Source organism: Panthera pardus, unplaced genomic scaffold (assembly GCF_024362965.1).
Source record: "Panthera pardus isolate Hobbes unplaced genomic scaffold, ASM2436296v1 HiC_scaffold_5, whole genome shotgun sequence".
Classification (NCBI taxonomy): Eukaryota; Metazoa; Chordata; class Mammalia; order Carnivora; family Felidae; genus Panthera; species Panthera pardus.
Window position 1 is genome coordinate 1 of NW_026526980.1, and position 16,345 is coordinate 16,345.

The 16,345-nt window shown below is 42.2% G+C and overlaps 1 protein-coding gene across 1 annotated transcript in view; it reads right to left on the bottom strand.

Moving 5' to 3' along the window:
- Positions 1-1,608: 1,608 nt before the first annotated feature.
- The window catches only part of LOC109278290 (ectonucleotide pyrophosphatase/phosphodiesterase family member 7-like), a 29,089-nt gene continuing 14,352 nt past the window's right edge, over positions 1,609-16,345 (bottom strand). The window contains exons 2-5 of the mRNA XM_053894496.1: positions 12,786-12,931; positions 5,483-6,109; positions 2,924-3,167; positions 1,609-1,754 (exon numbers count right to left, since the gene is read on the bottom strand). Of these exons, the coding sequence (XP_053750471.1) occupies positions 1,624-1,754; positions 2,924-3,167; positions 5,483-6,109; positions 12,786-12,931 (1,148 nt within the window). The 3' untranslated portion in view covers positions 1,609-1,623. The remainder of the gene's footprint in view (positions 1,755-2,923; positions 3,168-5,482; positions 6,110-12,785; positions 12,932-16,345) is intronic.

Consider the following 16,345-nt stretch of genomic DNA (forward strand, 5'->3'; position numbering starts at 1 on the left):
ATCCCAGGGGCCTCACAGGTGTGTGTTCAGGTGTAAATGAAGATTAGGTACCACAAAAAGTAAAACTTCTGGGGAGTGTTGATATGGAGAGAAGCATTAGGACCCATCCCATGGTCCTGCCAGTGGCGAGAGGGGATGTGTATGTGCACATGCTATATTAAAGATTCAACTTCTGGATTGGAGGTTTTTAACGACAACAGCAACAACGTCAACAACAACCACCATCTAATATATTTTAACCGTACAGAATGGTTGCCTTTTAGAAATTATGCTGTGGGCATGGCAGTTCAATCAGTACATTGAAGTTTTTCCTTTAGCTCTCCTATAGCTGATGGTTTCTGTAGAAAAGGGCCAATTGATTTCTTTTTAAAACGTTGCTTCAGGGCATAGAGACCTTTATAGGTCATGTTTCAACTTATAGGAAATTTTTATAGTTCAAATATAAATTACATTAAATGTGGGCTTTGTAATGGAGTTAAGGTTAAGTAAAGTTCTGACTTCCCTTAGGCTGTTTATAGTGTTCAGGAGGCCTCCATTCTATTGAGACAGGAGCTGTGTTAAAGCAGAAGAATGGTCAGGGTTGGGTATAATAAGGAATATGGGAGGCTCAGTCTAATGATATAACTATTGAGATATAGAAAGAGGTGCACCAGGGCTCTGTACTGCTTTAGTTGGTGGCAGAACCAGTGTTATGGGTTGGATTGTGTCCCTCCAGAGAATATGTTGGAAGTCCTGACCCCTGGTACTTAGGACCTTATGGTATTGGTGACCTTATTTGGAAATAGACTCTTTGCAGATATAATTAAGGTGAGGTAATCCTGGAGTACAGAGGGCCCTAAATCCCATGAGTGGTGTCATGGACACCAGAGAAGAGAACACCATGTAAAGGCAGAGACACACGGCGAAGATGGCCATGTGATGATGGAGGCAGAGACTGGAATGATGCATCTATAAACCAAGGAATACGAATGATTGCCAGCAACTACCAGAAGCTAGAGAGGCAAGGAAGGATTCTCCCATACAAATTTTGGAGGCAGCTTTGACCTTCTAACATCTTAATTTTGGACTTTCCCCTCCAGGTCTGTGAGACAATAAGTACCTGTTCTTTTAAGCCAGGTACGTTGTTGTACTTTGTTGTGGCAGCTGTGGAAAACTAATGCAACTGGTATTTAATTTTGGAGGCCCAGTACAAAATGAAAATGCAGGGTCTTTGTTAAAAAAAATCAAGAATTCTGGGGCGCCTGGGTTGTTTAGTCGGTTGAGTTTCTGACTTTTGATTCTGGCTCAGGTCATGATCCCAGGATTGTGAGAATGAGCCCTGAATTGGGCTCTGTGCTGAACATGGAGCCTGCTTGGGACTCTCTGTCTATCTCTCTCCCTCTCTCTCAAATAAAATAAATAAAAAATCAAGAATTCTGAAATGGTGACAGACTAGTAGATTATTAAACCAAGTTGAGGGCTCTTTTGAGCCCTGGGCCTTGAGTGACTGCTCACTTTACAAGTCATGAACCTGGCTCTGGTTGCTGGGTTCTCAAAGTGCTGGACCCCCTCTGGCATGCAGGAAATGGTTGAAGTGGATTATTATAATGTACACTGATAAACCCTGGGAAACCCAAAGAATACTCACTTCTTTTTCCGACGAATGACTGTGTATGTCACACTAGCAACACACAGAACTGCAAGAACTCCTGTCACAATCCCGAGGCCAAATGCTATCTTCTGGAGAGGGAATGTCTTCTGTGTCTCTGCTCCTGCTAAAATATAAGATGGTTTTTTAATTGTCTGATTATTAAGAGGCTGTTCTTGCTGCTCCTGGGTCTCTGGGAAGTTTTTCATCCAAGCTCTGGTGAATATTAATTATGGAAATGAAATGTACATTTAACCCAAGAAAGTGTTCACTGTAGAGAAACCTCATAGGGCAAGTCGTTGAAAGGCGATTTACTAAATGACCTATTCGCCAAATGACCCATTTGCCTAATGACCACTTTGCCAAGTGACCAATTTGCTAAAAGCCAATTTGCTGAAAATCAGTTGGTGGGACATCCTGCTTATCAATAACTGACAGCAGTCAGACACCTTACCCCAGGTTCCCAATGGGCTATGAGACGGGGGTAGCCAAATAGTTATAGCAAAACTCTAAAACTTAAAAAAAAAATCCCAATAATTTCCCGAGTTGGTCATTCATTTAAGTAGTTTCCTACAAAATGGCCTGCATCCTGTAAGTTCACAAGAAAATCGTGTGCAGTGGCTTAGAAGAAGGGAAAAGTGTGTCCTTTATACTCTGTTTTGATTGAATGTAGTTGCTTTAAGTGTGATAAATCACTGAACAGCATCTAAGTCTCTCCTGGCAGAAGAAAAGCTGGCCACTGGTTGCAAACAACTGCATTCTTAGAGACTATACCATTCTTCCTTTATATCACCCTGGTTTAAGGTTTTGAAGTCTTAAGAATTAGCAACCCCATTTACAGAAACACCTCCTTCCTTCTTTTTTCAGCAATGAGTGGAATGGTAAGGTTTCCTCCACTGTGAGCAGCTTTCTTCCAGGCACTAGCAAAGGCTGAGTTGCTGAAGGAAGACTGCTTTTCTGTACTACAAGGGACGTCAGGGGGCAGATTGCATGTGATTTCTAAGGATCAGAAGGATTATTGCTTGACTGTCTACGGAGAGCCTTCCTTTGGCCCCAGAGGCACTGTATGAAATGTCACCAGCACGTGGAGGGATTCCCTGTTTCCTTTGCTACCTGTTTAAGAGCTGCTGCTATCATGCCCTGCAGATGCTGAAGCTGTTGGACAAACAGGATTATTCTGCTCGATTCTACCAGTGGCCCCCTCACTCCCCCGCCCAACCTCTTTTTCATTCGTTTGTATCTCAGGACAGAATAGATCAGACTGCCAGTTTTCTGGTGGTTGCTCTTGTATCTCACCTGGCTGCTGCTCATTGTGCTCATGTTGCACAAGCATTTCCTGGGTGACTGCCAGGGAGCCGTTATGGGGTTCAGGGGTAACCCCCAGGAGCTTACACATGAGTGGGTAGATGTGGATGCTGTCAAAAGGCTCAGCTAGGTGATTCTTTTTGAAATCTGGCCCAAAAGCTCTGAATATGGTCTTCATGTCCATGTAGACATTATCAAAGCCATGATCTCCTTTGTTGAAATATATTATTAGTTGCTGAAAAATAATAATAATAAAAAAGCCATTTTAGGCTCCAATCCCCTGAAAGAAAACTGTCCCTTAGTTATTGTCATGCTTGTCAGATCCATGAAACCTTTGAAAATTTAAATGACAAGGAAGGACACTGCTCTGCAGTGCCAAAGGGAAGAGCAAGGAATGAAAGATCTTTAAGAAAGAGAATAAAGAAAGTATACCCATTAGACACAGCAAGAAGGTAATACTGACAATAATAAGCTGAAACATAGTGCCTCTGGTGATAGCCTCCTGTGCTTTGCAAGTTCCTTAATCCTGAAGAGAGAAGACTAACACCCACTTCACATTAAGTCAGGCAGGTGGATGGGGATCTGAGAAGTGTACTCAGTGAGAGGCACTGAGACCCAAAGGATTTTCTAATGGTCGGTTCAGAAGTTTCCCTATTCCCTCAAACCTGGTTGGTTATGTTGGGAATGTGACTATTGCATTAAATTCCTTCACATCACTCTCAACTTGTTACATCATGAACCAGGTTTAGAAAGAGGCCAGTGGCTATGGAATTTCTCCTTGGCAAGAACTTAGCTTTGGGCATGCATCCTCAGTGTTCTGGGTCATGTGAGGGATTGCAAAATATCAAGTAATTGTTGCATTTTACTGTGACTATTTCCACCAATGCTAAACAATAACCTTATGAATTTTCCTATACCTATTATACTCTGAACAGATTGCAAATATAATGTTTGGCTCATGTCCATAGCCTAGGACAAATCTTCTTCAAACTATTTCTGGGATGGTCTTCTGTCATGCAGTGTTTAAACATCACTTACATTTTGTTCTGTCGTGAATTATTGGTTGATAGTTAACAAAAAACAGACCACCTTAAATCTATCTCACAATTAGTGTTGATTTTGGTATTTTCTTCTTTAGGCTTGCTTATTTTTTCATAACTGCTTTCTTGAGATATAATTTGTATAATTACCATATAATGTACCCATTTAAAGTGTACAATTCAATGATTTTAAATTTTGTTTCACAGAGGTGTGCAACTATCACCACAATCAATTTTCATCACCCCAAAAAGAAACCCTGTACCCTTCAGGAGTCACTCCCCATTTCTTCCCAACATCTCTCCCCCTTCCCCATCCGACAATCACCAATCTGTGTTCTGTTTCTATAGATTTGCTTGTGCTGAACATTTCATTTAAATAGAATCATACAGGGGCGCCTGGGTGGCGCAGTCGGTTAAGCGTCCGACTTCAGCCAGGTCACGATCTCACGGTCCGTGAGTTCGAGCCCCGCGTCAGGCTCTGGGCTGATGGCTCAGAGCCTGGAGCCTGTTTCCGATTCTGTGTCTCCCTCTCTCTCTGTCCCTCCCCCGTTCATGCTCTGTCTCTCTCTGTCCCAAAAATAAATAAACGTTGAAAAAAAAAATAAAATAAAAAATAAATAGAATCATACAAAGTCTTTCGTATCTACTTTCTTTCAGTAAATATAGTGTTCTCAAGGTTCATTCAAGTTGTAGCATGTATCAGTACCTTGTTCCTTTTAATGGCAACATAATATTCCATTGTATGGTTATATCATATTTTGTTTATTCATTCACCAGTTGATGGGCAATTGGTTTGTTTTCACTTTTTGATTTTTATGAATAATGCTGTTGTGACCATTTGTGTATAATGTGTGTGTGTGTGTGTGTGTGTGTGTGTGTGTGTATGAACAGGGCTTCTCCTTCTTCTCCTCTCCCTCCCCTCCTCCTCCTCCTCCTCCTCCTCCTTCTCTTTCTCCTTCCCATCACCCTCCTCCTTCCCCTCTCCCTCCCTCTCCTTCTCCCTCTACCTCCCTGTCCCTCTCCTTCCCCTTCCCCTCCTCCTTCTCCTTGATATGTGTAAAGGGGAACCAGCACATGGTTATTTTTGGTGAATCTACTGGTGATCTGTGCATAATGATCAAGCAAGCACACAGGCTTGGATTCAAACATTAACCTTATACTTACTTCTAATCCTGAATCACTTCTCTCTATCTTTGGCTTATTCCTTATTAAATAAAACAAGGGAGATAAGAGTATCTATCTTTGGGTTGATGGGAAGACAAAAATGAAACAACTTATGTTAAATTTTTAGTACAGTGCTGGACAGAGCTTTGGTCGGGGATGTTTGTCATTATAACTGCATAGCAGTAACATGGGACAGGGTTGGTTGGGTGAGACATGGGGTGAGGGTGGGGAACACTTAGAACTAACAATGGGTTACAACTTGTTTTAATTTTTTTTCAGAATCGTTTCTCTCTAGAGGCTGTCTCCCAGATCCAAGATGACTTCATTCATTTTAGAATCGACTCACCCCATTGATGTTATAACCAGAGTCAGCGTACATCACAATTGGCAGCACCCGCTTGTGTTTAGCAAAATGGAAGCGTTCTGGGAATTCCTCCTTCTTGTACACATTGAGGTGAGGATGTGCATTCTTCAGTGCTTGGTAAACAGCTTCCTCTTTCCCTGGTTTGGGCAGGATCATCCCAAAGCCACCATAGTCCACGATATCAAACTTGACCAAGTCCTTGAACTTGATGTAGTTTGTCAAGAGGATCTCAGTGACATTGGGCCTCTTTTTTACTGTGGTCATGCCATGGTCTGATGTGATGATGACATTGAGGTGCTTGGTCAAGCTGTGCCTCTTAATGGCTTCCACCAGGTACCCGATGGTTCTGTCAATTTGCTGAATCATCACCCTTCTGTTCTCCGTCTCAGGCCCAAATTTGTGACCCACGTTATCTGGCTCTCCATAGTACAGAGTCACAAAATCAAAGTCTTCCTTAGTGAACCAGTTCATGACAATATCGATGTTCTCCCTCCACTCTGTCTCATTGCTGTCTGGGTGAGTGTAAGACTCCACCAGGGACCGCTGGACAGCCTCCCCTTTGTACTTTGCACCTCCCCCAGGATAGTGGAATGATGCTGTCTTCCTCCCCTGCAAGTACAAGAAGAAAATTCTATCAGGGCTGTATCTTATATCTTTTATAAAATAAGCAAAGCCTGACTTGTTGACATCTCTGCCCTAGTCCCTTTGGAGCTTTGGAGTCAGATGGGGTTGGCTTCACCAGGCTTCATGGCTTCACCAGGATCTCATCAAATCTAAAACACTGTTAGTTGCAAGACATGTTATTATTTTATGTGCTACTGGAAGAAAAATGCTGCCAGTTAAACCATGACACTCCACTGATTTTAAGATGCACTCCAACTTTAGAGATGGCAAAATGAAAAAAAAAAAGTCCCTTGGAATGGAGGAAAAAGTTGCTGATGGTGAGTGTGTTCTTTAACTTCTTATGCTTCAGGGTTTCTATATGTAAAATGCCAAAAAGTTGATGGTATTTTTGTGAGGATTAAGCCAGATAACTTTAAGGTAAAGTGTGGGGTATTGTGTTTTGGCATGTGCTAGGCAGTCTTTTCTTTGCCTCCAGGTATAGCAAATCACCATAAAGCCTTCGCTGAATTGTATAGTGGACAGTTTGCCTGCCTAGCACCCAATATCCTTCTGCTGGTTCAGAGAGCGCTGACTTCCCCTAGAGGCTCTCCTCTCTGCCCTTGCTTCATGGCTGGTTTGGGATGTATTGGTTCCACATCATGCTCCAGAAGTGGGATGTGGCTGTGGCCTGGCCAGTTAGAGGACACTGTATCCATTGGCCACAGCAGTTGGTTCAGACGTGGGCCCATGTCCCAGTCAGAGCCAATGAGATTTGATCTTGGGACTTCTGGGGAGGAGAAGTAAGGGCTGAGGAAAGCTTTGAACCAGAAATAATTCAATATATTGTTTTAACAACGCATGTGATTGCAAAGTTATGAAATATTCTTAAGTGATCTCCCCAGTAGAAAGGTGGCTGTTGACAAAGTTTGGGAAAATTGTTAGGAAAAAAAAATTATATATGCTCTTTAATGAGTTCACAACAAGATGAACACATCTCACTAAATAAGTCCTGTTGTTGGAAAGCATCTACTCAACCAGGACATGGCACATAGTAGGGGCTCAATAGATTTTTGGTTCAATGAATGAATGACTTGTGTATTTGGGGAGCAAGTATTTTCCTTTGCCTCAGCAAAGCTATTAACTTGAAGGCTGTATTGTGGCACTTGCTGTGTCACCCAAGGTTTGAATGTTTTGAAAAACACAAAAGATTTATTGGTTTTAGTAGAACCAAGATTGGTGTAACTGTGCTGATTTGGTATGGAGAATAAATGACCAGGAATACTTTGGGGATAATGGCACCTGGGTTGTGGCTGTTTGATTAACAAATGAACAGAAGAGTATAAATAGAGAGTAATGAAAACTTCCTATATACTGTTTAAGAGAGAGAAACAAGAAAGCAATTTGGAAGTTGTAGGAGATGCTGTTGTTTTTCTACCCAGATCCCCTTACTGGGCCAGTGAACTCACATTCACTTCAGCTGCTCCATGTTCTGGAAAATTACCTTTAGCCAAGTGGCCAAATCTTGCCTCACCTGGAAAGTTGTTCCATACTGCTCCTTCACTCCCAGCTACCTATGGCCAGGAATTGACTAATGGGAGGACAAAAGACCAGCTTACTTGCTTCAGGCTGGGATAACATGGGGGTGTAATTCATGCGCCAGAGCTCCCTGTGGGATCATGCTGAAGCTGGTATCCAACTTTGGGGACCATTTATCTTTCAAACCCTGCCCTGTCAGTTTCCCTTACTCCCATCTCCTGAGAACTCTCCCTCAATGCCTCACATGCACTAAACCCCTGCCTCAAGCTCTACTTTTAGGAAATTTGAAGTAAGACAGAAGTCTTAAGGTGTGCCTGGGTGGCTTAGTCAGTTAAGTGTCTGACTCTTGATCTCAGCTCAGGTCTTGATCTCAGGGTCATAAGATCAAGGCCTGCATTGGACTCCCTCCATGCTGGGTGTGCAGCCTACTTAAAAAAAAAAAAAAAAAGGCAGAATTCTTAATACTAAATTCTTCGCAAGGCTCCAGAAGCTCTGCTATCCATAGTTATAGGTGAAATATTGTGCCCTCTGCCCTCCAGCATTCATTTTCTGTGATTTAGTTTTCTTTTCTATAAAACACTTTACTCAGTCTGAAATTATCTTACTTTGTTTACTTGTTTACTATCTATTTCCCTCCCTTAGAATGGGAGTTCCAGGAGATCAGGGGCCATGTTGATTTTGTTGACCACTCTTTTCCTGGGACCTAGAATAGGCCTGGTTCAGTGTAGGTGGTAATTGTTGGTTAAACGCATGTTGAATGAATGTATGAATTGCATCTCCTTTAGTCGGTGCAAAACCCATCCTATTCTCACTCCTGATTAACTTATGGAAATAGTTACAGAAGCTCTTCCTTTTTTGGGTTCTAGCATCTTATTTGTAATCTCCTCAGGCAACACATTTTCATTTCTGATAATAGAATTTATATGGTTGCTTTAACTTGCAAATCCTCTAATATTTATTTATTGCATTTCTGATTGGCATTACTCATAATTCTCAGTTTTTAGCGATGGTACTTTGTTTAACTTACATATAAATTGACTTTGCTCTGAAGTATGGAATTGGCTGGAAGGATAAAACTTTCAACGTTTTGTACAACATAGTTTGGCTATTTTATTATCTAGAATAAGCTGACATTGACTTTATGAGGGACTTAGGCAGCCTTGCCCATCCATTTGTGTTCTTGATGTTTGTGTGTTAAATCTCACATGTTCCCAACTTGAAATTGTTTTCTTGTGCTGCGTTCTCAACATACACTTTCTTTAAAGATATCCCAAGCTGTATGATTTTTTTTTTACTTGGTCCCATAGGAATATTAAGAGTTACACTACTCCATGAAAAGAGCTCCAGAGATAAATGTGTATTTGAGTGTGTGCACACACACACACACACACATACAAACACACACACACACGACTCTGTTTATTTGGGACCCGTGATAATCAAAAGTGCTATTTTCAACAAATACTTCTGAGAAATAATCTGAGCACTTAATTGGATGCAAAAGAGTGGGTATTTACTATTCTACCCTTTAATTAGCATAATCAGTGTTTCCAGTAGCAATAGCAATTGGAAAATCGCTGGTTTTATTAGGTTCATTATTCTCCCTTAGTGTAGTTTTGCATCAATGTGGCTATTATTCTTAAGTTGCTTTTTTAAAACAAGAGTTGGTACTTACTATGGGAAAAATCCTTGTACAGATCCCACCAAACTCTTCAGAACAAATCATTAGAGCAGAAGTTTCAGTTTGGTTTTGTATTTTGTTTTATTTCTTCCTTTAAGTGACAGAGTGAATGTCACAAGGTGCACATGTTTTAGGAAGGCCCTTGAACATTTTCTCATGGTTGTGCTTTGGTGGGAAGTGTGTGTGGTTTAGGGAAAGGAGTTAGTTCCTCCTTCTAGGGAGTGACTGGGTGGAAAGAGATGGACTGTATGTATGTGAAATTCAGAAGTCTGAGCGTTTTCATTGGTTTTCTGTGCTCCAGAGGAGTCACTGAACAGAAGGAGCCAGACGGCCAAGATTCTATTTTCTCCCCATCCCACACCCTTTTGGAGGTCAGATTATTATTCTTAGAGCCTTTATGATGCATTATAAAAACATGGTTTGGGCCAATATTGGGATGAATTATTCTGTTATTAACACTCTAGGCAGAAGTACCTGGCACCATCTTGCTCACAGCTCTTCCAAGTTTGGAAGCTATTGTCTAGGAGACTTGGCTTACATTGAAAACCATAGCTAAACTCCCCATGGTCTCTCTGAATCCCCTCCTGGTAATAGCCTACCATGGTCCTGATACAGACTCTTGGCAGCCATGGGGATCTCACTCGGATCATCCTCTGCCATTTCACTCCTTAATACACTCTATAGCTCCTCCATAGAGAGGTGAAACGTGCCCCTAGGTTTTTATGGTTCTCTTGGATCTTACAGTCATGGCTGTCTGCCTTTCTCTGAGGATTAGGACTTCTGAACATGGTGAACCACCTCAGCCATTAATCATGTTCAGTTATCAGGTATGTTCATTTAAAATATGAGCTTGCTCTAAATGGAGCTTCTCTGTTCATACCCTGACCATTAGTGAAGTCCTGCTGGAGTGTGGATATGCTCATGGACCATGATTAATGGACGCAAAGGTGGCCAGGAATCCCATCTTTTAGGCATCATGTGTAAGGCATGTCAATGCTTGTGTATCTTGATGAACTCTGGCAGCGTTAGTGTCATGGAAGGAAAACATTTTAGTCCTATTAAAGGTGAATGCATCAATCTCCACAAAGCCTGCCTGGAAGAGACTCAGGAGAACGATGGATTTTCCCAGTGATGGATACAGGCCAGGCCACCCCCCCCCCCCATAGCCCTGCCTGGCAAAACATATGGGTTCCTGAATGACATTTAGGGCCAGTTGGAATCCTGTTACTGGGAAGCTGACCTGGGGCCACAGGTCTGCCTTGAATGCAGTGGTTTTCCTGCTATCTCTTCAGGCTGCTGGGCAATGGCTCTGTCCCATGGCAGGAGATATCAGTGGTAGAATGAGAGATGCACCAACTTGACTTTCACTTGCTAAATGAATGGCGTGTTTTCAGTCGCCTGGCCCTGAACCAGATCTTTTTCTGCATAACCACTTATGAATTCAGCAAAGAGGAAGAACACTCTGATTATGAGTTGAGCAGAAGGAAACAAAGTCCTGAAAATAAATGGCAATGAGACAAGAACTGTGAATAAGAAAAACTACAGGAAAGAATGCTACAAGAACCCTCATGCCAATGAACAAATATCATAGCAAGTTGAATAGTGAATTAATGAAGACTGCCCAGATCTCCCTAGCAGTAAGATTCACTATCAGATCCATGACTAAATGTTTTGGCCAAGGAAATAATATTCTGTTATGGTTAAGAGTTAAGAGTTGCTGAACCCTGAGTGAATTCAAATCTCAGCTTTGCCTTTTGCAAGCTTTGTGACTTTAAGAAGTTATGGCACTGCTCTGTTTAACAGTTTACTCATCTGTTAAGTGGACATAATTGTAGCACCCACCTAAGAGCTGTTATAAATTAATAAATGTAAAGCACTTAAATCAGTATTAGACATGTAGTGTTATGAATCTTATTTTCTTGGAAGGACAGAATTTATTTGCATGGTGGTCTCTGCCTCAAAGTTAAAAAATGTGACAGAAGGGGCACCTGGGTGGCTCAGTTGGTTAAGCGTCTGACTTCAGCTCAGGTCATTATCTCGCAGTTTGTGAGTTCAAGCCCTGCGTCGGGCTCTGTGCTGGTAGCTCAGAGCCTGGAGCCTGCTTCGGATTCTGTGTCTCCCCTTCTCTCTGCCCCTCCCATGCTCATGCTGTCTCTCTTGTTTCTGAACACTAAATAAATGTTAAAAAACTTTTAAAAAATGTGACAGAAGAGGAAGGAATCTAGAGCCCAACAGTTAGGGGGAAAAAATGAAGCTAGGGTAGAGTCATTGACAACTCCCTGTGATTCATCTAGAAGCTACATTGTCCAATATGGTAGCCCTTAGCCACATGTGGTATTTAGATTTAAGTAGAAATTAATTAAAATCAAATGCAGTTAAAAAGTTGGTTCCTCAGTCTCACTAGCCACATTTCAAGGGCTCAATAAGCACACATGGCTGGTGGCTTCCATTTTGGAAAGTACACAGTAGAACATGTCCATAATCAAAGAAAGTTCCTTTGGTTAGTTCTGGTTTAGAGCTGTAGTGACCAGCTGAAGTGCTAAGATGATTCAGCTTCCTTTAATGACTAATAGTTTTTGAACATTTAGTTTTCAAGACATGTGCATTATCTCAGTTCACCCTCCCAATGGGCTTAAGAAGCAGGGACTCTGACAGTTTTCATTTTATGGGTGGGGCAAATCACACACCCAGAGGAGGTTGTTGCCCAAGGTCATGCAGCTGGAGAAGGGTGGAGCTGGCTGGATCCTGCTCCAGGTGTCCAAGTCCACAGCCTGCATTCTGAGCTGCAATGGCACCATCTTGCAACATGACACACCCAGTGTACCTTGGAGCATAGAGGTGAAGCGCCAGTGCCAAGGGGATCTTTGGAGCAAAGATTGGTGTCTTGGGGAAGACAAGGAGGAGGTCCTACTCTGAAGTGATGACTGTGGAAGCTTATTAAGAAAACACAAAGCTGACAAAAGGTTTTGGGCTAGGACTTAAACACAGAGTTCTGATTTCTGCCTTTTTGAAGCAATAATAAATGGCTACCAGAATCCTTTCAAGTGAATGTTCTCTTAAGAACTTTCCGTGGTCTGAAGATTCATTAAATGGTCAACTTCATTCCTAAGGGCTTTTATGCTTAAGTCTGAGACAAGTGTATAAACAGACATTTATGAAAGTGCTACTGGGTTAAAAAAATGTGACAGAGCCCTATGGTGAGCCCTGGAGGTACAATTGTGATTAAGCCAGACTCTGCCCTTGTAGAGACTTATCCATCAATAATGGCTAAATGCATATTTCAATTAATACTTATGTAAAATCTATTAAATAAGCACATCATCATTATTCCCATTACACATTTAGGGAAACATGCTTAGAGAAGTTAAGTCACTTACTCGAGGTCATAGCTTCTAACCCCCGTCCCACATGCTTAGGAATGTGATGCAATGTCCCTGGAAGCCAACCCAGGGTTTCTGAAAGTACCTGTCTCTGGGCTGTGATCCAGAGGGGGAGAACACCATTGTCCCACCATTCAGTCTTATTCTGTGTGGTCTTGAAGGAGTACTTCCAGTGTGTCTCTGTGTTAAACATCATGTTGTGAATGACTCCATGATCTTCAATCCAGCGACCTTGGGAATGAAGGAGGGAAGGTACTGATAAGTTCTATGAATGGATACTGCCAGCGGTGTCAAAGTGATCTTAAGACCTCCTCCAATATCCTTCTGGTTGGCCTACTTCTTCTGGGGGACTGTCACTCTGGGTGGCCACCCTGGGGCTTTAGATTTGGTTTTCTGGAGGTGCAAACATTGGTAGCCATAATGAAAGGGCTAATAGAATCTCACACCTGCCAGATTGGATCTGTTGCCTGGAACAGTCCTGGAGGAAGCTGGGGTGGGCTGTGGAAACTGATGGGCGAGGAGGGAAGGCTTCGGGAGGCCAGGTTACTTAGGTTATTCTGTGTCCAGAAGGCAAGAGCCTGGGATTTGGATATATCCTGTGGGGTGATATTCCTTATCTTCTGCTTGTGATGGTCTGATTCAATATTGAATATCCAGTGGGCCCAATTCTTGGCAAATATCCTAGGGTTTTTCCTAGGACTCCCATTGGCTGTGCTGTTTGAGGAAAACAATGGAATCAAGAAAGATTTCTAGACATAGATGGGTATAGACTTATTTCTCTCTACTTAAAGAAGGAAAGTGGATTTTGGGGAATGTGAGTAAGCTAGATTATTCTTGAAAACATAAGAATTGAACCAGATATAGAAAGTACCTGTGGTCTTACACTGTACTGGGGAAAAGGAGAGTGCATACTGGGGAGTAGTCTAAAGACTTAACCAAAAGACCCAGGGAACAGCTGAGTGTCCACTCCCCCACATTCTGGAGGAGATTCCTCTGGGTGACCCTACTGATTGCAATAAGATAGTGATGATTTCTCCTATTTTCAAGGTAAATCAAGACAGGACATTCTGTGACTAGAACTTGATGGTCACGGGAATCGAGAGGGGAAAATTCTCCACTGGCTCAGTCGTAGCCAAGCTCCTGGTGGGTAAAGTCCTCTTAGGATGGCCAAGGCTTTCAGCTGGGAAGAAGCAAAAATACTTGTTGCTTTATCATTTCTGCTTTGTAGGTACACCATGCTTGGAATCACTGGAAAAAAGTTGCACTGCTGTCAGGGACTGGGGTCTTGGTATCAAGGTTCCTGGTGAGGGATCAAATTGGATGGTCAACAGGGGAAGAGCATGGACTTAGAGTCCAAAAAGAGCTGGGTACCAGCTCTGAGTTAACTTCTGAACCTGTTATGTGAACTTGAACAAGCCCCTAACCTGCCTGGCCTTGGTTTGCCTGAATAATAGTGGGTAGGGTTTGTGTGATGAAATCGTGGCACATATTTATTGTCCTGCCTTTAGAGATTTTCCACTTTACAGGAATCAGGCACAGAGTTTGCTCAAGATCATGTAGCAGTACTGGGCTTTGAACCCAGGAGGTTTGGTTACACCCCGCTTTTTTTTTAGTAGGTAAAATTTGCAAAACATAAAAATAACCATTAACATTTTAAAGTGTACAATTCAGTGGCACTTATTATAGTCACAATGTTGTGCAATAATCACCTCTTTCTAGTCCCAAGGTATTTTCATCACTGCAAAAGGAGACTGTACCCATTAGCAGTCACTCCCCAGTTCTCCATTCCCCTACCTGCTACTGGCCGTTAATCTGCTTTCTGTCTCTATAAATTTAGGTATTCTGGACATTTCATAGAAGTGAAATCTCACAATATGTGACTTTTTGTGTCTGGTTTCTTTTACTTAGTCTCATGTTTTCCGGGTTCATCCATGTTGTAGCATATATCTGTACTTCATTCCTTTTAATGGCTGAATAATATTCTGTTGTATGAATAGACCAGAATGTGTTTATCCATCTATTAGTGGACATTTAGGTTGTTTCTAGGTTGTTTGGCTACTGCGAATAATGCTGCTATGAACATTCATATATAAGTATCTGTTTGAGTCCCTGCTTTCAATTCTTTTGGGTATATACTTCAGAGTAGAATTGGTGGGTCATATGGTGACTCTATGTTTAACTTTTTGAGGAACTGCCAAACCATTTTCCATAGTGGCTGTACAATTTTACATATCCACTAGTGATGTCCAGGAGTTCCGAATTCTCTGCATCCTCACCAATACTTGTTTCTTCCTTTTTTTGATTATGGTCAACCGAGTGGATATGCAGGGGTATCTCATTGGGTTTGCTGTGCATTTACTGAATGACTTAAGGTGTTGAGCATTACAACCTGGGCTTTTAATCTCCCCGTGATACTGTATGTCACGAGGGGGGTTGAATACCACAAGTGAGGGTACTTTGTTATGGGTAGATGGGGGCCAAATGGACAAGAACTTTTCCTTTTTTGAAATCTACAACAAATCCTCTCCTTGTTGTAGTGTCCAAGTTTTCTCATGGTTGAGCCATGTCATATCACAGCAGATGAAATGGAAGCACAGAGATAATTCACCCAGGTAGTAGCTTGCTTTTGTCTTTATCTTTTTTACCTGCAAATCCTGGATTCTGTTCTGTGTGACTCTTCCTGCCCAGTAAAGAGCAAATCACCATGGAATTATAAATGCCTGCCACTTCACCTGTTCCAGTATTTATCCATGGTATCTATACCACCAACATTAGAATCAGTTGAACTACTGTTAAAAAACACAAATTCTCTGTTCTCCAATCTAGCCCTTGCTCAATCCACACATCTAGGGTTGGATCTGCGAGTTTGCATTTTCTTAGCCAACTGACATGTCAGAGCCACTGGTTCAGGGACTGTTAGTCATTCACACATGTATGTGGATTAGTTCTAGCAGATTACCCATTACTCCAAAATCTGGGTTGATAGCAGCTTCCCTAAGAGACCAAAGGGAAGGCTGGCAGCTGTCAAAACCTGGAGTATTCCAGTATCTGGGGAAGCTTGGGGGCTCAGAGACATTGGGAGGATTTGGAGGAGGGATAGGAGGAAGCAAAGGACACCATGGACATGGAAACTTCCCCTCCCTGGACCTTAATGATTCTGGTTTCCAGGCTCTGGGACCAAGAGGTCAATTATAGTATCAGTTGAATAAACTAGCCTGGGAACCCATCATAGAATCCCTTTTCCCCTCAAAGAGATGTTACCCAAGTTTCAAACAACTAATCTAAAATGAGTTCAGGGAGCATGACCCTTCCATTTTGTGGCGTGGCTAGTCCCAGTAATTGCAAAAAGGGAACTGTCTCCATGGTGTTTGTGTTATTTCCACCCTGACACTTAAAGGTATGTTGTTCTAAATCCAGCCAGTGGCTGGGGACCACTAATGACCCAGCAGGAATTTCCATTGCCCCTTCGGTTCCTCCTTCCTGCTGCTCAAGCCTCTTTATCATGGTTAAGGCCCTGTTCTGGAATGTGGGCAGAACAAGATGGGGAGGTGGAGGGAAAGCTAAGAAATGAACAGTTGTAGGGAGCAGCAATCAGTTTTACTAAAATTGCATTTTGTACTCTGGAGACAATCAGGGACTGGGCTG